An 11,953-nucleotide genomic window follows, 5' to 3' on the forward strand; every position below is an offset into this window, starting at 1 on the left:
ACCTACTGTTGTAGTCTGTTTGGGCTGCTATAACAACGTATCACAGACTGGGTAGCTTATAAACAACAGAAATTTATTTTTCACATTTCTGGCAGCTGGGAGGTTCAAGATCAAGGGGTCAGCATTCTAATGAGGGCCCTCTTCCAGATTCATAGCTGGCATATGGTAGAAGGGGCAAGGGATTTATTTGGAGCATCCTTTATGAGGGCACTAATCCCATTCACGAGGGCAGAACCTAAGCCCCTCCTAAAGTCCTCACCTCCTAACACTACCATCTCTAGGCGTTAGGATCTCAACATATGAATCTGGCGGAGAGGAGAGGGGCAATAAACATTCAGACCATGGCACCTATAAAACTATCTTTATTTAGAGAAAGTAAGTTGTCATTGCACCTATAGAACAGAATGACCAGGATGTGACAGTGATAATGTCTGAAAGGCACCTGTTATTTAGAAACCTACTAGCACCAATGTTTCAAACCAATACATTCCTCTCCTTGAGATGACATCTCAAAAACCTTTCACTCATACCTTATAAAGATTCATCCCGTATTAATTTTGAGTAATAATGGTAAATATAAAATCAAGGAACAATGGTGTAGTCCAATATTCCATTAAATGGGAGCCTCATGAGGAGAGTAACTTTGTCAATTGTCTTCACTGCTGTATCCTCATTGCCTACCAGTGCTTATAACAAAGCAAGCACTTAAACTGAATAAATAAACTCAAAGAAGAAAGAGAATGATTTTATGGACACAAAACTCCCTATTAGCACTGTTAGGTTTTTAATTGTTTAAATTCTACAAGCAAGACAAACTGACTCTTTTCTAGGTTGAAGGGGATTATGGGATATGTCTATTGGTGAACCAGCAAGAAATGAAAAAAAAAACAATTATACTTAAGTCAATATGAATTTTTATTAACACACATTTTTCAAAGTCTGTACAAACCAAAACATTCCTGTGTTTTAAAAGGTCCATTATTACAAACATACAAATAAACAAAAGGTGTTACCAAAAGTTAGCTACTCAATTTCACGGTAAAACAGTGTCATGATTTTTAAAAACCAAAATTTCAAGACTGAGGTTTCTTCCTTCCCTTTTTGGAACTTGTGGAAAGTTAGAAAATGTGTGGATTTGCTTTATATTAAATGCCAAGACCTTAAAAAAAGATTTAGTATAAAACTAAATGTGTTTTTACATTGTCACTTCACGTAACAGAATTTCTCAAGTCTTTAAAATTAAAAAAAAAAATGACTGTAACTTTTTTCACAATATTTTCCCCATAGTCAATGTAAATGCAGCTGAAAATATTATCTGACAGTTTATCTTTACCTAAAAGTTTCTCATTCAAAAAGTTACAAAACTGTTTAGCACGCCATTTCCCTTGCTTAGAAGGGAAAATTACATCCTCTACTAGAGTGATAGATAAGTAACATGGTCCATTGTTCCTCTTACCAGAAGGAAGCCACTCATTGCCACATCTCTGTCCAATTATGTACATGGCTCCACTTGTGAGAATGCTCACAGATTAGAAGCATTCGCTCCTAGGAAATGCCTAGCAAGTTAAACTTACTGCTACACTTTTGGTAGACTGAGGTACAAATGTCATCTGCCCTTATGATTACCTCTAACTCTAGTACCACCCCCTGCATCAATGATTCCAAGGTAGCTGGTTTTACTATTTCATGGCACACTACACATCTCTAGTTCCTTTCACAAACATCATCTAGAGGACCTGAGAGTACAGCTAGAAATGCAAATCTATCCTCTCACCTGGAAAAGAGAATCCATGTGCCTATTGGGTCAAGAAGGGAAAACAGGACACAGTTCAGGCTGTGGCCAAGCTGCTTTTGAGAAGCAGCTGTTTTCAACACATTTCCATTAAAGGCAGGGAGTGTACAGGCTGGGGTGGGTGAGGAGGAGTGGGGAAAAGGTACAGTGATATCATTCTCCCAGGACTTACAGTCCATACTTGAGCAGCTCATACTAACCTCCAAAATGCTCTGTAGTCTGAATATTATCCCATTTTTAATCATGTAAAAAAAAAGTTACCTGAAAATGGCCCAGTATGACAACTGATATAAGTAAAGGGCATTTTTTAAAAAAGAGGTGGCAGTGTGAGAATTTAAAATCAGTCACGTAAAACAATCAAGAAAGGGGTGGGGGAGAGAAGTGTCCAGTACAACCTGGACAACCCTTCTTTCTGCCTTTACTTAGAAAGACAGACTGCCCAAATCTTTGCTACCTCCCTTAAGTATCTTCTTACATGGTCTTCCAAGAAATCCTCCAAAAGGCACTTAACTCCATACTTATATATTGAATTGTTTCACCTTAGCAATCAGTTTTTAAGACTCCAAGGTAACAAGAAAGAAAAGATCTGATTCTTTAACTAAACGCTAGAGAGTAGGACTTTTTTTTAAGAGGCATCACTTTTACAAGAAGAACACGCTAGGCTACCATTACTCCTTTATCAAGAAAAAGTTTCTTTTTTTAAAAAATAAATAAAACTCTGGCTATACATAGTACAAAGTACATAATACACCTGGAAAAAAACCCAAGAGTATACCCTGAAGCAAAAGGTTTACTGGAGAGAAAAATTCTCTTCCACTGTACCAAGTCTTAAGGTGGCAGTTTTCAAAGTTCAGAGGGTGGCAGTGATATGTAATTAATGCCAACTATTTGCTCATGGGTACGGCAGGATGCCATGATGGACCAAACAAAAAAAACCAAACCATTCTGCACATAACACTGAGCAGTGAACACCACACACACATAAAAAAGTAACAAAATAGAGACAGACAGAGAGACAGTAGTACTGAGAGGAGGGTTGGGGGTAGAGAGGGGAGTGAGGGAGAGTGAGAGAGAGTGGGAGAGAGAGAGAGAGCCTGAAACCCCAAACATTCAAGCATGCAGTCATAATATAGCACAAACCAGGTGTTTCCACTCAGCCCCACTGCAATCGCACAAAGAAGGATAACTATAGTAAAATAGAGATTTCTTAAGAAAGCTTGCAATTCCCAGAGAACAGCTACGTTGCCACCCTAACCCAGGAATCCATTGCTATTGCCAGGAGCGTCCTTGTGGTCTCTCATGGAGAGGTTATAGCTCCTGACTTCTCTGACTTCTTGCTCTTGGACAAGGCAGCTGCCTGCTTCAGGAGCTCTCGGTTTTTGGCCTTTAAAAAAAAAAAAAAAAAAATCAGTGCACACAAGACGTTTTAGCAGGATAGTCTATGTTTTTCATGCAGATGCTAAGGGAGACAATGCAGAGGTCAGGAAGAGGTGAACAAATTCTAGAGGCAGAAAACAACAGAAAGCTCTAGGGTTTGGTTCAGAGGGAAGAAAGTATTTGCTGGAGATTAATCAGTGTACTTCAATCTCCTGGGATCCACTATTACAAAAGGATGCTTTATGCAACACAAACGAACCGTGGAGTGCCTTAATGTGCTGGATAAACAGAATTTACAATTCAGACATCTGGAATCACATCTGGTTTACCCAAAAATCAAAGAATACATTTATTAATTCCACTGTTTTTGAGAGAAAAAGATCAGAACACATCCAAGAGAAAATATTAAAAGACATCTATAAGGTGGATTAATGTGATTTGTCAATTCTCTGAGAAAAAAGAAATCTAAGAGATGATCACTTAAAATACCATCAGCTAAATAAACCAGAGTTACCATATTAAATAGGAAGAGTCACCTGCAATTGTTCTGTAACTTCTTTGTGGGTTTTCTCCATCTGGTTCATTTTGGCTCTCATCTGAGATTCTTGGTATTGAAAATCAGCCTTCAGCTCTGTGATCTGAGGGAAAAAAAGGCAGAGTGACCAGAAGAAATCTCTGTGCAATGAGAAATGTTTTGGTACCAGAGTGCTAAATGGTCCCCCAAATTAATGAAATCCAGGGCTCTCCTAAAGATTCATACCTAAATCAAAGCCAGGGAACTGTGTATCCTATTCTTTCTAATGATTTCCTGAAAATTACACAAAATCCTGAAATAGCATGTTTGATACTTAACCACTTACTAGAAGGTTTTAGATATTTCATGTATTTAATATATGCAATAATCTTTCAAATACCTCCAAATAAATCAGTGATTATAACAAATATGACTGACAGTTTGAGAGAAGCCATGAGAATAACAGCTGCTGCCATTTACTGAATTTTTACCTTGTTCCGGGCAAACTGTTTGATTATATTATTTCATTCAATCCTATGACAACCCTGTGGGACAGTAATGTTATTCTTCCCATTTTATAGATGGGAACATCAAAGCCTTAGGAAAGGTTAAGTAAAGTGGCCAAGATCATACATGTTAGCAAGTAGCAGAGCTAGAATTCAAACTCCAGGCCTTCTATTGACTATGCTATTCAAGGAACACAGAGAAGAGGTATCTAAATCAGAGAAGTGATGTGTGAGCTGAGTTTTGAGGTACAAGCAGCAACTGGCAGATGAGGTAAGGAAAAGGCCATCCGAGCAAAGGGAACAGTATGGGCACAGGCAGAGTGCGAGATAATTGAGAGCGTGTTCAAATGACTGATGAGAGTGTCAGGAGATGAGGCTACTGATAGGCAGGCATGATGTGGAAGAGCCTGTGTTCCAACCCAAGAGTGTGACCTTGATCCTGAAAGTTATGGGAAATAATCTACTACTTGTTTTTGCTCTTTCTAAAACCCTAACCTTGGGAATTCCCTGGCGGTCCAGTGGTTAGGACTCAGCGCTTTCACTGCCCTGGTCCAGGTTCAATCCCTGGTGAGGGAACTAAGATCCCGCAATTGCAAAGCACTAGAAACAAGTGTTCATTTTGTCTCTATTTTGCAAAAATCCTTTTATGTGTCATTCTGATCTAGTTCATGAAGAAAATATACTTGGGTCTGCTTTCATCTGACAGTCATGTAGTAAATTAAAGAATATTGGTCTCTTCCCATGAATCTCCACCTTACTGGCAGAGTAGAAACACAGCACAGTAGGGTCAGGAAGATTTGGGTTCATTCCTTTGTTCTGTCATTTATCAGCTGTGTGATTCGGACATTTAATTTGGTCAGTTAATCCTCTTGGGTCCACTTCCTCATCTGTAAGATGAGGTAGAAATCAGATGCAAAGAATGCACGTAAAGATTTTAACATTATAAATGTCTTTGTTAGCCATTCAGAATGAATCATAGCATTCCGAACACAGTGCAAAACAACATAACAGCCTCCGGAAGAAAACAGAGCTAGAGGAAGGGACTGGAACCCTAAGGGGAAAAATACAGAAGGTACTGTTTATCTATGAAATGATGATAATAATAATTCCTACCTCAAAGTGTTGTTATGGGGATAAATGAGTTAATATATATAAGCACTTAGAATGGGGTCAGGCACACAGTAAGCCTCCAAAAAAGTTAGCTATTATTTTTATTGTTATTAAAATATTAAGGCAAAAATGAGATATTCTCTAACAATCTGAAAATAAGAAACAATAGATATGAATCAGAACAAGGACATAAAAAATTCCCCGAAAGAGAGGGAGATGGCTCTTAGACCAGAATAAGGCTTTACTGAAGATATTAATGAGCTCAAAGAGTAGGTCACTCAGGAAGGGAGTTATCAGCAATAGAAACAAAGTGATGCAGTTACAGAGGAAAGCCTACCTGAACACTGTCCAGGGAGGAGAGAGACCTGGCCCACATATTTTGAGTATTACTGTCCCCTGGACACAGCCATCCCAATAATAGAGATGGAGGCATCAGGTTCTCCTAGCCTGAGAGCACTAAAAATTCCAATTATGTACCTACTTCCTCTTGTCTCAACTCCGTGCTCATTCAGCACCCTCTGATTACAAGCTTCCTAGACAGCTTATGCTGAAAAGAGTAGTACTCTGTTATATTAAGAGGCAGACATTATGGTTGTGAATTAAGAGGCAGACATTATAGTTTTACACATCATCTCTGTAAGCTTGGTCAACATCGGTCCTCCCTTAGAAGTGGAAGCTTCCTCCAAATACAAGAAAGAAAAATCAACTTTTGGGACTTCCCTGGTGGCACAGTGGTTAAGAATCCGCCTGCCAATGCAGGGGACACAGGTTCAAGCCCTGGTCCGGGAAGATCCCACATGCCACGGAGCAACTAAGCCCATGCGCCACAAATACTGAGAGCCTGCGTTCTAGAGCCTGCGAGCCACAACTACTGAGTCCATATGCCACAACTACTGAAGCCCAGGTGCAAGAGAGAAACCGCACAACAGGAGAGAAGCCACTGCAATGAGAAGCCCATGTACCGCAACAAAGAGTAGCCCCCGCTCACCGCAACTAGAGAAAGCCCGTGCACAGCAACGAAGACCCAACGCAGCCAAAGATAAATAAATAAATTTATAAAAAACAAAACCAAAAAAACAGCATCATGCCCTGCACCACATATCTTACCCGCCTGTCTCATTCTGACCTGGGAAGCACTAACTAAACAGTACCTTCTTCTCTTTCTCTAAAATCATTTGATCCTTTTGATGCAGCATCTTCTTTAGAGTGGCTACTTCTTCCTTCAGTTGGGCAATGATGACAAAGTGGTCAGTGCCTGGTGAGTCCAGAGCCAGGTCTGGGGAAAAGCTGAGTGGAAAAATGGAGGGGGAGAAAATCAGTTGGATTGATAAACTTTTTTCTACCTGAGTACACATCGTAGGCCACTTGACTGCAAGTGCAAGAGCAGGAGCAACTACGTGAATTCCCAGCATCAAGCAAAATACACACCTGACTTGAGAGTATTTGCTAAACTGCACAGGTAAGGTAGCCATCAGATAATTATACCAACCAAAGCCACAACCCACAGCATTCCTGCAGCATCTTTGCTCACATTCAGGACTAAAATAAATGCCTTCTCACAACAGCCAAGGATATTCTGTTCCAGGTTCACTGAAGATCTCCGATTATTTATGGGTGAGAGTCATAATTTTTTTGTGATTAGATAATTTCCCTAGAATCTGGATAAATTATCAATTGTAAGTTCATGCGTTTTTCTTTAAAGCTACCCATAGAGTTTTTGACTCTTTGTTTTCTGCTCCAAAGCCCACGATGTGGTGCAGCTGCTGTGTTCTGCCCCAGGAGCAGTCAGTCTTTTTTAAAAAGTGATAGAAAGAAGATGAAATTAATAGGAAAGAAGCCAACTTCCCCCACTACAACTGGCCTATTCATTGTCACTTCCAATATCAAGAATTCTGCAATATTTAGTTAGGAAAAGAACAAAGAGGTGGCAAACTGCAAAGCCACACCACAACCTGGGGTTTTCAACAGATTCCTCCCAGTAATAGTCTCTGAGCACTACACTCTGTCAAAGTGCCAGGTGAACTCCATCCTTTTAGAGTAACCAGGACACGTTCAGGGAATCTGTAAAGCTCTGAAATTGTATGTACAATTCTATGTATACATACAATGGATGGTTTCTAGGGTGAGGATCCATAGCTTTCTAAGGCTGGTCAGAGGTGTCTTAGACCCAAACAAGTTAAGGAATCACGGCCAAGAGAGTCAAATCCTGCCCTTCTCTACAGACTTCCCAAAGGAAGCTCTTTACTTTTCCCAGGGCAACCTTTAAAGTAAAACACAAACCTGTTTCTCCTAACAGATACTGCAATACTGATTCCCAACTCCCTATATCAATATAGCAACTACTCTAGAGACCCCCTGCTGTTGGTTCTTTCCTACATCTTAAACAACATCTAATAACTAATAATTCTCTACACAGGTAGAAACTCCAAATAACAAGGTGAACCACTGGACAAACTTCCTCATAGTTACCAAGTCAAACATTTCTATGGCTAGAATGGGAAGACACACTCCATTGATAAGAATATTCCCCCTCTGTCTACACGAAGCATATGAGAAGAATGTCAGAGGAAGAATGGATCACTGCTTTTCTAACTGATAAACATTCAGAATTACTGGGTAACAAAAAGTAAATGTAAAATAATAAAACAAGGCATGCAGGAGAAAATATTGAAAGGACCCATCATTGTCTCCACCGGTTTTCATGCTCACCAAGGGACTGTCTTCCCTCAACCCAACAGAATCTAGGTAAACCCATAAGCAGAGCAACAAATGAAATAGAGTAATGGGCTAGTATAAATAACTTCTTCTTGTCCTCACAGCTCCTAATACCCTGCTCTACCTGCTTCTTCTTTTTTTAAACTGAAATATAGTTGACGTACAATATAATGTTAGTTTCATACATAATGATTTGACATTTGCATATATCATGATCACCGGAAGTCTAGTAAACATCTGTCCCCATATAACATTATTATATTATTGACCATATTCTTTATGCTGTATATTACATCTCCATGACTTACTGATTATATAACTGGAGGTCTATACCTCTTAATCTCCTTCAACCTATTTTGCCCATCCCCTACCCCCACCCTTCTGACAACTACCTGTTTGTTCTCTGTACCTATGAGCATGTTTTTATTTTGCTTTGTTTGTTTTTCAGATTCACATATATGTGAGATCATGCAGTACTGGTCTTTCTCCAACTTATTTCATTTAGCATAATACCCTCTAGATCCATCCATGTTGCTGCAAACAGCAAGATTTCATTTTTTATGGATGAGTAATATTCCACTGTGTGTGTGTGTGTGTGTGTGTGTGTGTGTGTGTATACATAGCTTCTTTATCCATTTGTCTATTAATGGTCACTTAGGTTGCTTTCATTATCTTGGCTATTGTAACTAACGCTACAATGAACATTGGGGTCTATATATCTTTTTGTTGTTTTTGGTTTTGTTTTTGTTTTGTGGTACGCAGGCCTCTCACTGTTGTGGCCTCTCCCGTTGCGGAGCACAGGCTCCGGACGCACAGGCTCAGCAGCCATGGCTCACGGGCCCAGCCACTCCGCGGCATGTGGGATCTTCCCAGACTGGGGCACGAACCTGTGTCCCCTGCATCGGCAGGCGGACTCTCAACCACTGCGCCACCAGGGAAGCCCTATCTTTTTGAATTAGTATTTTTGTTTTCCTTGGATAAATACTTAGAAGTGAAATCGCTGGATCATACGGCAGTACTATTTTTAATTCTTTGAGGAACCTCCATACTAGTGGCTACACCAACTTACAATCCCACCAACAGTGCACAAGGTTCTATTTTCTCCACATCCTCATCAACGCTTGTTGTTTGTTGTCTTTTTGATAGCCATTCTGACAGGTGTGAGGTGGTATCTCATTGTGGTTTTGATTTGCATTTCCCTGATGATTAGTGATGTTGAACATTTTTTCATGTGACTGTAGGCCATCTGTATGTCTTCTTTGGAAAAACATCTATTCAGGTCCTCGGCCCATTTTATTTTTTTTGATAAACTTCATTTATTTATGGCTGCATTGGGTCTTCGTTGCTGCGTGCGGGCTTTCTCTAGTTGTGTCAAGCGGGGGCTACTCTTAGTTGTGGTGCGTGGGCTTCTCATTGCGGTGGCTTTTCTTGTTGTGGAGCACAGGCTCTGTGGCGGGCGGGCTTCAGTAGTTGTGGCACATGGGCTCAGTAGTTGTGGCTCGCGGGCTCTAGAGTGCAGGTTCAGTAGTTGTGCACGGGCTTAGTTGCTCCACGGCATGTGGGATCTTCCTAGACCAGGGCTTGAACCCACGTCCCCTGCATTGCCAGGCTGATTCTTAACCAGTGCGCCACCAGGGAAGTCCCCTCTGCCCATTTTTAAATAGAACTGTTTGCTTTTTTGATGTTGAGATATATGATTTTTTTGTACATTTTGGATATTAACCCCTTATCGTTTGCAAATATCTTCTCCCATTCAGTGGGTTGCCTTTTCATCTTATGGATAGTTTCCTTCATTGTGCAAAAGCTTTTTAGTCTGAGGTAGTCCTATTTGCTTACTTTTGCTTTTGTTTCCCTTGCCTGAGGATACATATCCAAAAAACATTGCTAAGACCAATGTCAAAGAGCATACTGTCAATGTTTTCTTCTAGGAGTTTAATGCTTTCAGGTCTTACATTTAAGTCTTTAATCTATTTTGAGTTATTTTTGTAAGTAGTGTGAGAAAGTAGTCCAGTTTGATTCTTCTGCATGTAGCTGTCTAATTTTCCCAACACTATTTAGTGAAAAGGCTGTCTTTTCCCCACTGTATATTCTTGCCTCTTTTGTTGTAGATCAATTGCTCATATAAGTGTGGGTTTATTTCTGGGCTCTCTATTCTGTTCCATCAGTCCATGTGTCTGTTTTTGTGCCAATCCCATACTGTTTTGATTACTGCAGATTTGTAGTACAGTTTGAAATCAGAAAGCATGACACCTCCAACTTTGTTCTTCATTCTCAAGATTGCTTTGGCTCTACCTGCTTCTTGAGGGAGGAGTCTTCCTATACCAATAAATCGTTGACAAAACTAGTTGTGTCTTTCTTGTGTTAGGTCCTGACCTCTCTAACTCTGTAACTCCTGATTAATAAGAACTGCTGGGTATCAAAATGAAAAAAGATGGCTAGGTTACCAAGGCAGAAAATCAAATCCAGTCTCTTTCTAAATACCTCCAAAGACAGGGAACTCACTATTTCTCCAGGAAGCTTCTTGTCTTTTCCAAAAGCTTAAGAGAACATCTTTCCTCAGGTTGAGCCAAAACCTGCCTCCCTATCAGTCCCATCCATTAGTCCTGGGTCTGTCCTCAAAGGCCACACAGAGTAAGTCTAATCTTTCAGGCATATTTCAGAGGGAGAATAAAATAAAACTATAAAGAAAGGAAAAGAATGTCCTTTAGAAACAATAAACCACAAGGTGTGCCTGGAGGTCACCCACTGCTTTTACTGCCCATAGAACAATAAACAAATATGATCAAAAAGTGCATTTCTCAGGGAAGAAAGGTAGAAATGAACTCTGATTTTCTTCAAATTGAAGAGTTTTTGTTACAATTTTGACAAACTATAAAATATTGAGATGGAGGCTGTGAATTTTATAGGATACTAAAAAATAAAAAGACTAAGGCATTTTATAAGTATAAAACCATGAGAAAAATGGTTTTATTTTTTAAAAAAAAACCCTAAAGTAATGGGTTCTCTATGATATGGAAGGCTAATGAATAAAGAAAAAGAAGAGGGCTTCCCTGGTGGTGCAGTGGTTGAGAGTCCGATGCAGGGAACACGGGTTCGTGCCCCGGTGCAGGAAGATCCCACATGCCACGGAGCGGCTAGGCCCGTGAGCCATGGCCGCTGAGCCTGCGCGTCCGGAGCCTGTGCTCCGCAACGGGAGAGGCCACGACAGTGAGAGGCCCGCGTACCGCAAAAAAAAAAAAAAAGAAAAAGACGAGAAAAAATAATCAAATATTCCTCGATATTTAAAAAATAAAAAAGAGGACTTCCCTGATGGTCCAGTGGTTACGACTCCACACTTCCACTGCAGGGGGCGCGGGTTTGATCCCTGGTTGGGGAACTAAGATCCCAAATGCCGTGTAGCACGGCCAAAAAAAAAAAAAGAGAGGAGAATATGGTAGTATAGAAAGGTCAATGGAAAACTGTTAGAGAGCAACCTGCAGAAGACATGAAGGGATAAAAATGAAAGAATAAAAGCATAAATTTAAAAGTATATGTATATTATGTGTGGCTGATTCACTCTGCTGTACAGCAGAAACTAATACAACATTGTAAAGCAACTATACTGTAATAAAATAAAAAGTATATGGATATTTTAAGAGTGGGACAAGCAAAGTGGATTGTGATTAATTAAAAACTGGGAGGCAGTCACAATAGATAGTTAGGAAACAAAACTGGTAACATTTACTACAGAACTGAATTCAAAATGGATACTCAGGAAAAAATTTTTGGTTTGCATGACATTAAAAAAAGGACTGTTAAAAAAAAGTCTTGTCAGAATGTTTTCTAAGTGAAGGAAAAGCAAGGGAAAAAAACACAAAAAGTAAAAAGAAAAGGAAAAATGTAATTTACCTTGTATATGAACTTTTAAAAGACAGAAATGTAAACAAGTGGAATTGAATG

At 39.8% G+C, this 11,953-nt stretch overlaps 1 protein-coding gene across 1 annotated transcript in view; it reads right to left on the reverse strand.

Moving 5' to 3' along the window:
* Nucleotides 1-891: 891 nt before the first annotated feature.
* Nucleotides 892-11,953, reverse strand: part of FAM76A (family with sequence similarity 76 member A) — a 26,215-nt gene continuing 15,153 nt past the window's right edge. The window contains exons 6-8 of the mRNA XM_060140880.1: nucleotides 6,451-6,586; nucleotides 3,706-3,807; nucleotides 892-3,176 (exon numbers count right to left, since the gene is read on the reverse strand). Of these exons, the coding sequence (XP_059996863.1) occupies nucleotides 3,090-3,176; nucleotides 3,706-3,807; nucleotides 6,451-6,586 (325 nt within the window). The 3' untranslated portion in view covers nucleotides 892-3,089. The remainder of the gene's footprint in view (nucleotides 3,177-3,705; nucleotides 3,808-6,450; nucleotides 6,587-11,953) is intronic.

Source organism: Lagenorhynchus albirostris, chromosome 2, assembly GCF_949774975.1.
Source record: "Lagenorhynchus albirostris chromosome 2, mLagAlb1.1, whole genome shotgun sequence".
In the NCBI taxonomy this organism is placed as follows: Eukaryota; Metazoa; Chordata; class Mammalia; order Artiodactyla; family Delphinidae; genus Lagenorhynchus; species Lagenorhynchus albirostris.